At 42.0% G+C, this 10,486-nt stretch overlaps 1 protein-coding gene across 1 annotated transcript; it reads left to right on the plus strand.

The window, feature by feature from the left end:
• Nucleotides 1-1,289: 1,289 nt before the first annotated feature.
• Nucleotides 1,290-2,057, plus strand: LOC109816632 (uncharacterized). The gene has a single exon (XM_020381705.1). It carries the CDS (start codon nt 1,290-1,292, stop codon nt 2,055-2,057), a length of 768 nt encoding a protein of 255 aa, XP_020237294.1.
• The last annotated feature ends 8,429 nt before the right edge of the window (nt 2,058-10,486 follow it).

The following is a 10,486-nucleotide window of genomic DNA, read 5'->3' on the forward strand; positions in this document are numbered from 1 at the left end:
GTTGTTTAAGTTGTTAAGCTAAGTTGTGTTGTTAAATGATGAGTTGTTGATCACTAGGACTAGAGGGGATGTTTTCGAAGTTGCTCATTCCATTGTGCGGATTGAGGAAGTTGTGGTGCCCTTAGAGCTCAATTTGGTGAAAACCCTCCTTGGGAAGTTGTCCCTTGGAGTGGTCATTGTGTTGTTCTCCTCTAGGACTTAGTTGGTCCCGTGTGTGGGCAAGGTCGAGGCACACGTGTACAAAGCAACCACGGTATAGGGGCCAGGTCGAGCTATACCAATTACAAGCGGCCAATCGAGTATCGGAAGGTTGTAGTATTAGGAGGAAATTTGGTAGGCTAATCCCATAGGTGGCTTAGTTAAGCTAGCTAATGTCGTGGTAGGCCTAAAACCCAGCTATTCTATCCTGACATAGTACTATACTTCCTTGTTTAAGTGGCAAAGTCTGAGAAATCGTGAGGTTGTGGATTGATATCCAAATTTTCTGTTTACCTAGCAAACTGAAAAAGATTCTTTGTTGTCGGTTCGGTAGGACCTAGCCACTTAAACTGCTCACCCATGTTGTAGAAGATCTCCTAGTTGAAATGCGTGACGATGCATAAGCTGTTGTGATGTTGATTTGCTGATTAATATGAGATGTATATGTGTAACTGTGATGTAGCTGTATGTTGTTATGTGTTGTATGTTAAATCTGTTGAGATTGATGACGTGCTTGCAAGTTGAAAACTGTTTATAATTTAATTATATGTTAATTCTTTTCACTAGCTTACCCTTGCCTGTTTTCATGCGGGTTGGACTACAATGATCATACTATGTGTGGGAGCAGAGTAGGGATAGGTTGGAGTGTAGTAGCAGGGCTACAGGTGGTAGTAGGAGCAGGCTTTCTTTTGTTTATGGGCTACCTGGTGTAGCTATTTTGTAATTTTGGATGCTGACTTGTTGAGCCCCAGGCTAGACTTATGTATATATAATTACTCTTTTATATGCATGCTTTATTCTGTGTGGTGATGTTTTGTTGTGCGACGGCTAGGTGGGTTGTTACACTTTTATGGTATCAAAGCAGTTCGAGTTTAGGGAACACTCTTTGGGGGTGGTTCCTTTAGGCTTTTGTTGTGTTGAACTCTGTGTTGTGTTGAATACTGTGTTGATTTATGTTGAGTGGTTTAGATGTAGCATGCTGAAAGAGTTGTTACTTTTTGTAGACGATGACTAGAACCAATGAGCAGATAGCCCATGCCATGAAGATGATGGCTATGGCTATGCAATAACAAAATGCCTACTTTGCTAGGATGGATGTTGATAGAGTTACATCTGGTGCAGCAAGACCAGTTGGGTCACAGGAGAGCTGGGATTTAGCTGAGTTCCGCAAGTGTCATCCTCCACAATTCAAGGGTGATGCAGACCCAGAGGTAGCTGACTACTGGATCTATGAGATGGAGAAATTTTTTACAATGCTAGGATGTTCACAGGAGAGGAGGTTGGCTTTTGCCATTTATATGCTGGTTGGGGAAGCTGAGCATTGGTGGAGGGGCACTCATCAGATGTTGGTTGCTAGAGGAGTGGTGGTTGACTGGGAGTGCTTTAAGAGAGTTTTTCTCGAGAAGTACTTCCCAGAGAGTGTGAGACATGCCAAGGAGGCAGAGTTTATGAGGTTGTACCAATGGAGTTTGATAGTGTCTGATTATGCGATGAGATTTGAGCACTTAGCTTGGTTTTATTCTCAGGCTATTTCTGAAGCTTGGAAGTGCAAAAAAATTGCTGAAGGTTTGAAGCAAGAGTTGAAGAGGGTGGTGCTGCCTATGACCATCACTGAGTTTCCGGCCTTAGTTGAAAAGGCGAAGGTTGTTGAGCGGTTGGAAGGTGGCAACCGGGTAGTGAAAAATACTGAGGGACTAGCTGGGTCTAAGAAGGGTGGAGGTCAGAGGAAGCCTTATGATAGGCTCCAATCACAACAAGGGGGTCCTGTCACAAGGAAACCTACTGACAAAGCTAGAGGTAGGAATCAGAGTGGTGTCACTCTCAGATGTTATAGATGTGGTGAACGCCACTTCGTTTGAGATTGCCATCATACTGAGAGCCGGTGTTTCAGGTGTGGCCAGATGGGTCACGAGTCGACCAGTTGTCCTGCCAGGACCAGATAGAATAGGAGTGCTCCGTGAGGTGATAGACCCACTACAGCTGGGAGGGTGTTTGCCTTGACCAGGGCCAAAGCTTCCACTTCATTTGATCTAGTGAAGGGGAAGGGCAAATCTGCTGGTAAGGATGTGATGATTTTGTTTGATTCAGGAGCCTCCCATTCTTTTATTTCCTATGCATGTGCTAAAATGTTGGGTTTGTCTGTATGTGATTTGGTGTTGAGACTACTTGTGTCGACGCCCGCTTTTGCTTCTGTTGTTGCTTTTGAGATGTGTACTGGTTGTCCTTTAGTTGTGGGTGAAAGGAAGTATAAGGTAAACTTGATTTGTTTGCCTTTAGTAGATATTGACATTATTTTAGGGATGGATTGGTTGTCTGCCAATCACATCCTTATAGATTGTGCCAATAGGAAGTTGATTTTTCCTCAGGTGGAGGACGAGTTGTTGATTTCAGCTAGCCAAGTTAAAACGTTGATGAGAAATAGAGCAGAGTGTTGTATTCTACTTGCTTCCATGAGTGTGGAGACCGAGAGGGTTATTGTTGATATAGAAGTTGTAAAGTAATTTACATAAGTCTTTCCAGATGAGGTGCCTGAGTCACCTCTTACTAGGGAGATAGAGTTTAGTATTGACTTGGTTCCTGGTGCGGGGCTAGTGTTGGTTGCTCCTTATAGGATGGCCCCAGCAGAGTTGGTTGAATTGAAGAGACAGTTGGAAGAGTTGTTAGAAAAGCAGTTAGTGAGGTTGAGTGTATCTCCATGGTGCTCCCATGTTATTGGTGAAGAAGAAGGATGGAGGTAGTCGACTGTGTGTTGATTACCAACAGTTGAACAAATTGACCATTAAGAACAAATACCCACTTCCCCAAATAGATGACTTAATAGATCATTTGAAGGGAGCATCGGTATTTTTGAAAATTAACTTAAGGTCAGGATATCACCATATTAGGGTGAAAGAGGGTGAGATACCTAAGACTACTTTCAGGACTAGGTATGGTCACTATGAGTACGTTGTGATGCCGTTTGGTGTGACCAATGCCCCCGCAGTGTTCATGGATTACATGAACAGAATCTTTCGACTTTTCTTGGATAAGTTTGTGGTGGTATTCATTGATGACATCGTTATTTATTCAAGGACCTCGGAGGAACATGGAGAGCACTTGAGTTTGGTGTTGAAAATTTTGAAGGAGAAACAGTTGTAAGCTAAGTTGTCGAAGTGTGAGTTTTGGTTGGAAGAGGTGAAGTTCTTGGGCCATGTTATTTTAGTTAAGGGGATTGTGGTTGATCCGGCTAAGGTGGAGTCGGTGTTGTAGTGGGAGCGCCCAAGAACTCTCACGGACATTCGAAGCTTTGTGGGTTTAGCGAGTTACTATAGGAGGTTCATTGAGGGATTCTCCAAAATAGTAATGCCTCTAACCCAGTTGACTAGAAAGGATCAGGCTTTCATTTGGACAGATGCATGTGAGCGGAGTTTTGAAGAATTGAAGAAGAGGTTGACTACTTCTCCTATGTTGGTGTTGCCTGATTCTGGTGAGCCTTTTGAAGTGTACTGTGATGCTTCTAACCAAGGATTGGGGTGTGTGTTGATGCAGAACAGGAGAGTGGTGGCATATGCTTCAAGGCAATTAAAGAACCATGAGAGGAATTATCTTACTCATGATTTGGAGTTAGCAGCAATTGTTTTTGCCTTGAAGATATGGAGGCATTATCTTTATGGTGTCAGGTTCAGCGTCTTTAGTGACCACAAGAGTCTGAAATACTTGTTTGATCAGAAGGAGCTGAACATGAGGCAGAGATGGTGGATGGATTTTCTGAAGGATTATGACTTTCAGTTGATGTATCACCTTGGGAAGGCCAATGTAGTGGCAGATTGATGGAAGAGCATGGGCTAAAGGCCCAACCACTAGAGCTATGGCCAGGAGGTTACTTGAAGATTTAACTGCTTCAGAGCTTAGTGGGCCCAATGGGCTTGGTGGGCCTAGGGTGCTTCTCACTTGGGCTTGATTGATTAAACACCATGTCTAATTGTACTTTCTTAGTATAGGAATCTATTTTCATGTTGGTCTTGTATTTTGACCATAGATTAGGGTTTAGGTGTCTTGGGCTTAATTTTGGGCTTCTTGGGCTTTGGGCTTTTGATACCCAATATTGGGCTCATTCTTCTTCTTATATTTTTTTCTATTCATTGTATTCATTAGACCAATGTATTTCGGTCATTAGAATAGGATTATATGAAGAAAACATTAATAGGAGAATTAGGTTTCATTTATGCATCATTTAGAAGTAATTTGAGTTGAATTTGAGTCACATGGTTTGCATGGAATGGATCCGGCCATGTGAGCTCCAAATTCACCTCAAATCACTTCCAAATGACACCTAAATGAAGGTAGCATCCGTGTGATTAAGTGAGGTGGCCAAAGTTTGAATTTCAAATTCAAATTTGAAATTCAAACTTGGCGCCACTTTTGTTCACTCAAGGTGCCGCCAAGTAGCTCTAGCTTTCTCCTATAAATGCAACCTCCTACACTTTGTAAGTCACTTTTGATATATGAGAATTTCTGAATATTTTCTTCAGCTAATTCCCTCAAGAGTCACCGAGTTTATCCAAGAGAGAAAACCGAGAGAATGCCTTCAAAAACCTTAGGAAAACCTAGTTTCCTTCCCTTTGAAGTGTGCAATCCCTTGAGTTCTTGAGCTTGGATGCTTCCCTCCTCTAGATTCAGCAAGTGTTCTTCATCTTCACGAGTTCCTCAAGAGTGCTTCTATCTCCATTGAAGAAGATCCATACGTAAGGAGAGCTAAGGAGGAGTTGTCTTCCACTTCTTCCAACCTCTTCCATCAATTTTGGTATCAAGAGCAAGGTCTTCAAGGAGATAAGTGTTCTTGAGTTTTTGGTCCGATTGTTTTTGTGTTCTTTGTGTTCTAAGTGTCTTGTTTGAGTTTCTTTTCGGATCTACATGCTTTATATCATATTTTGTTCCATAGATCCATTGGTTGATTGTTCTTGAATTTCTTCCTCAATCAACTTGTTTAGGACCTATTAGCTTGTGCTTGTTTTTTATTTTAATTTTGAGTCTCTCCATTCCTAATATGTGTCCATGATTGGACTGTATGCATTGCATTTAGATTTTGGTTTTTAATCCATGTTTTGTCTTAGTGTGTTTCTGTAGTCTTTATATGTCTTAAAATTCCTTGAATAGCATGTTGACCTAAATTTCTTTGTGTCTTGTTCATCAATTTGTTGCTCTCGGTTTGCTTATTATTCTTGCCTCCTATATGTGCTTTTTCTTTTACCTTATTGTGTTCATAACTTGCTATTAGTTCTAGTAAGTTTCTTTAGAATTAGGTTTCCATTGTGTCTTAAGTTTTCAAATCACATTTCCATTGAAAATCTTCTAAAAATATTTGTGACTCAAAATTTCAAGTGTAATCCTACTTCTAGTGCACTTTTCTTGTGGATTCAATTTTAAAAAAAAAATGATGAGTTAAGAGGCTGGAAAACAGAGTTTAAAACAGAGCCTAAAAGACATAAAAGTTGAAAAGAAAAATAGTTCAAAAGGAATCCAAACCAAAACCTAAAACTAGTGCACTAGTTTCTCATTTTCACTTGAAATTTGACCTAATTTTTTGCTGTTTTGTATTCTCATTTTCTATAGCTTGGAATCATATAAAAATTTGAAACAAAAGGCAAATATACTCTCTGGACTCTTAACTTGATACTGGAAAAAGAAAGAATAAAAAAAAATATAGAGAAGACATTTTAAAAGGAAAAAGCCGAGAGGTGTACAAGCTGAAAAACCTATTTGATTCCTTGTTATTGTTTTGACTATAACTTGTTCTATACTTGTCCAATTGCTTTCAAATTTTTTTTGTTTTGTTCATCTACTCTAGTACCTATCTAGGATTCATTCTAACTGAGTGCTAGCTTTGTTTTGGAGTCTTATTTTCCAGTTTTACTTATTGAACTTCTTTGAGTCTTGTCATAAACACATATTACTCTTAATTTTGGTATAAGCTTTCCAAATTGTGCTTTGTTGCTTGTCTAGTTTTCTTTCAATAATTTCCCTGTGCTGGAAGTGGCCTTAAATCCTTGCTCAAGGATCAAGCATTGCTCAGCAAAGAGTAGGAAAAATTTTGGACACTATAATCACCAAATTTGACCTAATTTAGTGACCAAAATCCTCCTAAATTTCCTTCACTTGAGTGACCAATCTCTTCACCTTGTGAGGCAGCCACTTTAACCTCTTTGTTGTGTTTCTTTTGCAGGTCCAGGAGCAGCATATTGAAGGATTAGTGGCGGATTAAACACTTAGTTAAGTGTTGGAAAATTTGAACATCAATCCGTCACTAATTGGTCACTAAAGCCATCATTTACTTGCTTTCTAGGCTAGTTTACATTTTTGCAAAATCTCTTGTATTTTAAACCAATTTGTAAGGCTTGGAGGGAGTATTAAGAAGCTGGTCAGGTATATCTACATCCTTGATAGCATCTCACGTGTAGTGCTAGTGGAAGTGGCTTGGAAATTTCATATGTTTCAAGCTTCCACTTAGGGAACTCGACTAGTTACTTATCTTGCTTCCTTTAAGTTCTTTGTCTTTTAATTGGTTTATTTGCTGCCTTGAAACGACTAGACTTGTGTAGTTTTACTTGCTCACGTTTAATTTAGTCTCAAAAACAAACAAATTGTGAAAAATCATTCAAAATTTTTGTGAAAAGTTTTGGGAATTGGAAGTACCACAAAGGAGTTTAGTGATTTCCACTTGAAAAGGCTTGGTTATTAAGTGGCTCTTTGTAGCTCACCTCCCTTGATAGTGCAACTTGTACACTTAGACTTCCAAGTGCTATTTTCATTCCTAGAAAATACCAAAAACATTTTATAACTTTTTGCATAGCATATAAAATCTTATTGCTTAATCATGAGTCAACATTCTCAAAGTAGTAGTGACTTTGAATCTCCTAAAAGTTTTAAAAGAATTGTCAAGGAGGTTGAAGCACTAAAACTTTGGAAGCATGATGAAATACTTCAAAAACAAAAAGAAAAACTTGAAAAGGAAGTACAAATCATGGCTTTAGAACAAGAGATTCAACAAATTAAGCAACGAGAAGAAAAACTTCTGAAAAGATTAAATAAAAATAAAAGTCAAAAAGGTTCTTCAAGGAGCTCAACCAAGAGCTCCAATGATTCTCAAAGTCAAAATAATGATGGTAGTATTCAAATGGATGCTTATTATCAACCCCCACCTAGGAGAGTCATCAAAGAACACAAAGTGAGGGAATCAAGGGTTGATCTCCCTTACTTTCATGGAAAAGATAATGTGGACACCTACTTGGATTGGGAGATGAAAGTGGAGCAAATCTTCACTTGTCATCAAGTAGGTGAGGAAAGAAAAGTTCCTTTAGCCACCCTAGCTTTTCAAGGACAAGCCATTGTCGCCACCCGCCAAAACGGACATTGGCATTCGCGACGATGGTTGGACTCTTTTTTGGTTTTGAAAAATGATGGATTGTTAGAACGACTTATTCTCAAACTGAGACCTCATCGAACTAACAATTTTGTTAAATGATTCTCACCAATCCGTGTTAATCCCAAACAGGACCCTCCATGGATTAGTGGTTTTCGCAAAAAGGGGTTCTTGGAGTCGCCACCAATGTTTTACTCAAAACATTGGAAAAAGACATAAGGCAATTGATTTTCGCAAATCAACTTTGGCCATTACAACCAGAGTTGGGTAAGGGAGTCGATTACGTGTGGGGAAGGTGTTAGCACCCCACAACGCCCCTTTCGGGTTCCCTATGACGGATTATTTCATAAATAATAGCGTAAAATTACTAAACTACCCCTATTTATTAGAACGATTATAAGTAAACTATCTACATGATGAAAGCTTTAAACGTGCAATGCAACAATCAAAAAGCCATAAATGAAAGCGGTAAAAGAAAGGATTTGGAAAGAAACCTTCGAAGCGGGCTTTTATATATTCAAAAAGGAGTTAGGAGGCTTTTTGGCGCTCCTTCCCACTACACGTTCGCTCGCTCTTTTCCCTAAAAATAAATATTAACTATGGAAATCAAAGAGATTTCCCTTCGACTTGTTCGAGTCTCAAGCTAAAGGCTCGTGAACTCAAGAACTTAGTCGGATCAGCTCTCGGAGAGATTTCTAGGGCAGAGAATAGCTCAAAAACCCAAGAATACTCAGCTAGAGGGTGGAGAAATGCTCCAAATGTGTGGAAGGACGAGCCAATGACGTCCTATTTATAGGATTGAGGCGCAGTACGGCCTAAGGAGTCAATACGGCCCGTACTGAGTTTTTGAACTACAGTACGGCCGTACTGAATTCAGTACGGCCGTACTGAAGTTCAAAAACTTCAGTACGGCCGTATTGATTTCATTATGGCCGTATTGTAGTTCAAATGGCTCAGTACGGCCGTACTGAACCTCTAGGAGGGCGTATTGAGCTCCAATCCTCACACACCCTTATTCTAAGCTACTCTAAGACTTCTAGACCTACAAAGAATCATCATAGGGTCCTCCAGGAGTCCTTCCGGCTGACTTTCCTTCGGTCTTCGAGAGTCTTTGAGTCTTATTTCCGACCCGGACAATTTTAGGGGTCTACAGCTGCCCCCCCTTTACTTATTCGAACGGCTTTTTTTGGTGTACCGGTTGACAAGTAAAGGAGTTGACCCAATTGTCCGGGGAGTAAGCCATCCTTCCGACTTGTAGTGTCTTCAGGTGGGAAAATTGTTGAGTAGCCTCTCCAGGTTGAGTTTTCCCTCTCCAGGGTGAGTATTAGTCGTCGCCTCTCCAGGCTCGTGCATACCTCGGTGTTTCTGATGACCTCGGTAGCGTGAGTTTGCCCTCTCCAGGGTCTGCATGCCTCCGTGTTTCTGACGACGTTGGCAGCTGCATACCTCCGTGTTTCTAACGACGTCGGTAGCTGAGTATTAGTCGTCGCCTCTCCAGGTTCGTGCATACCTCGGTGTTTCTGACGACCTCGGTAGCGTGAGTTTGCCCTCTCCAGGGCCTGCATGCCTCCGTGTCTCTGACGACGTTGGCAGCTGCATACCTCCGTGTTTCTGACGACGTCGGTAGCTGAGTATTAGTCGTCGCCTCTCCAGGCTCGTGCATACCTCGGTGTTTCTGACGACCTCGGTAGCGTGAGTTTGCCCTCTCCAGGGTCTGCATGCCTCCGTGTTTTTGATGACGTTGGCAGCTGCATACCTCCGTGTTTCTGACGACGTCGGTAGCTGAGTATTAGTCGTCGCCTCTCCAGGCTCGTGCATACCTCGGTGTTTCTGACGACCTCGGTAGCGTGAGTTTGCCCTCTCCAGGGTCTGCATGCCTCCGTGTTTCTGACGACGTTGGCAGCTGCATACCTCCGTGTTTCTGACGACGTCGGTAGCTGAGTATTAGTCGTCGCCTCTCCAGGCTCGTGCATACCTCGGTGTTTCTGACGACCTCGGTAGCGTGAGTTTGCCCTCTCCAGGGTCTGCATGCCTCCGTGTTTCTGACGACGTTGGCAGCTGCATACCTCCGTGTTTCTGACGACGTCGGTAGCTGAGTATTAGTCGTCGCCTCTCCAGGCTCGTGCATACCTCGGTGTTTCTGACGACCTCGGTAGCGTGAGTTTGCCCTCTCCAGGGTCTGCGGTTTGCCCTCCCCAGGGTTGCATACCTCCGTGCTTCTGGTCACTTTGGTAGCGTGAGTTTGCCCTCTCCAGGGATTTGTGATGATTTTGTCTCCACAGTCCACGATGCTACTTCGACGGTTGTTTTTGATTTTGGTGCCGCGGAGGGCTGGATAACACAGGGATCCGTCTAGGGGATGTGCAGTTACACATAGGTTCTTGTGTCCCAACTTTCCATTGCGTAGTTGGTGCCCACTGGGGAAATTCTGATTCCTTGGGGATGCAGACACAAAGATGCTCTTTCTGAGGTGAGCGATGCCTTATGATTGGCTGACGTCCTTTCGACGTTGGTGGAGTATCCCGGTTATCCTTATTCGGGTGACTTTTATGATTTTCTGGTTTTGTTGCCTCTGCGTAGGCTGTTATCCGCTGGGGGATTCTGTCGTATTGATCTTGATTGGCCTCTTCTGTTAGGCGGATTATCTTGACGTTCGGTGTTTAGCTGAATACCGAATTCCGCTTGGGGAATGGTTATTGATCTTTTCGGATTTTCTCTTTTTGAAGGAGTGCCTCTGAGTAGGCGAATGGGGATTGAGGATCTTATGTATCCCAGAGTATTATTTAGAAAGCCTCTTCAGGCTTAGCTTCACTCGTCGCTCGAGTTGGAAAGCTATCTTCCACTTAGGAAGTCTAAGTCGTTTGACTCGGATATTTTGTTTGGATGATC

This window comes from Cajanus cajan, chromosome 6, assembly GCF_000230855.2.
Source record: "Cajanus cajan strain Asha chromosome 6, NIPB_CcT2T_4, whole genome shotgun sequence".
NCBI lineage: Eukaryota > Viridiplantae > Streptophyta > Magnoliopsida > Fabales > Fabaceae > Cajanus > Cajanus cajan.

Bases quoted from the DNA above. Each gene is read 5' to 3' on its own strand.
- LOC109816632 (XM_020381705.1), top strand. From the start codon at position 1,290: ATGGATGTTGATAGAGTTACATCTGGTGCAGCAAGACCAGTTGGGTCA.